This window comes from Bison bison, unplaced genomic scaffold, assembly GCF_000754665.1.
Source record: "Bison bison bison isolate TAMUID 2011002044 unplaced genomic scaffold, Bison_UMD1.0 scf7180017861316, whole genome shotgun sequence".
Classification (NCBI taxonomy): Eukaryota; Metazoa; Chordata; class Mammalia; order Artiodactyla; family Bovidae; genus Bison; species Bison bison.
The window spans coordinates 13,087-13,623 of NW_011491888.1; the positions used below are offsets into that span (position 1 = coordinate 13,087).

General features: G+C 58.5%; 1 protein-coding gene across 1 annotated transcript in view; it reads right to left on the reverse strand.

The window, feature by feature from the left end:
- The window catches only part of LOC104983089 (A disintegrin and metalloproteinase with thrombospondin motifs 13-like), a gene marked incomplete at its 3' end in the record, with an annotated part of 10,838 nt that extends 10,480 nt beyond the window's left edge, over positions 1-358 (reverse strand). Inside the window, exon 1 of the mRNA XM_010832573.1 lies at positions 135-358. Within this exon, the coding sequence (XP_010830875.1) occupies positions 135-317 (183 nt within the window). The remainder of the gene's footprint in view (positions 1-134) is intronic.
- Positions 359-537: the final 179 nt, after the last annotated feature.

Consider the following 537-nt stretch of genomic DNA (forward strand, 5'->3'; position numbering starts at 1 on the left):
CCAGCTGAGCCACCAGGGAAGCCCAAGAATACTGGAGTGGGTAGCCTATCCCTTCTCCAGCAGATCTTATGGACAGAGGTTAAAGACTGCAGAAACAGGTTTACCAGGGACTGGGCTCCCGGCTCAGCACCTACCTCAGGCTGGGTCAGGATGACCATCTTCACCAGGTGAACTCGGAACTGAGCCCCCAGGGATGGGTCCCTCAGCAGCTCTGACCCCTGTGGAAGGGCGGGCAGGAGAGGTGACACATGAGGGCGGCCGCGGCTGACGTCAGGGATCCAGGGGTGGGGGCGGGGTGCCTGGAGAGGATGCTCCATCAGCCTGGGGGGAACCTGAGGTGCTAGTCATCCAGCTGAAAGCCAGCCATAGAGACAGTCGGTCCTCCGGCCCTCGCTTTGCTCACGGCTCAGGAAGGCCAGCCAACACAGAGAACCCTTGAAACAACAGGATGCAAATAACTGCCATCCATCTAGAACGTTCCTTTCAAACACGGGCTTCCCTGGTGGCTGAGATGGTAAAGAGTCTGCCTGCAATAAT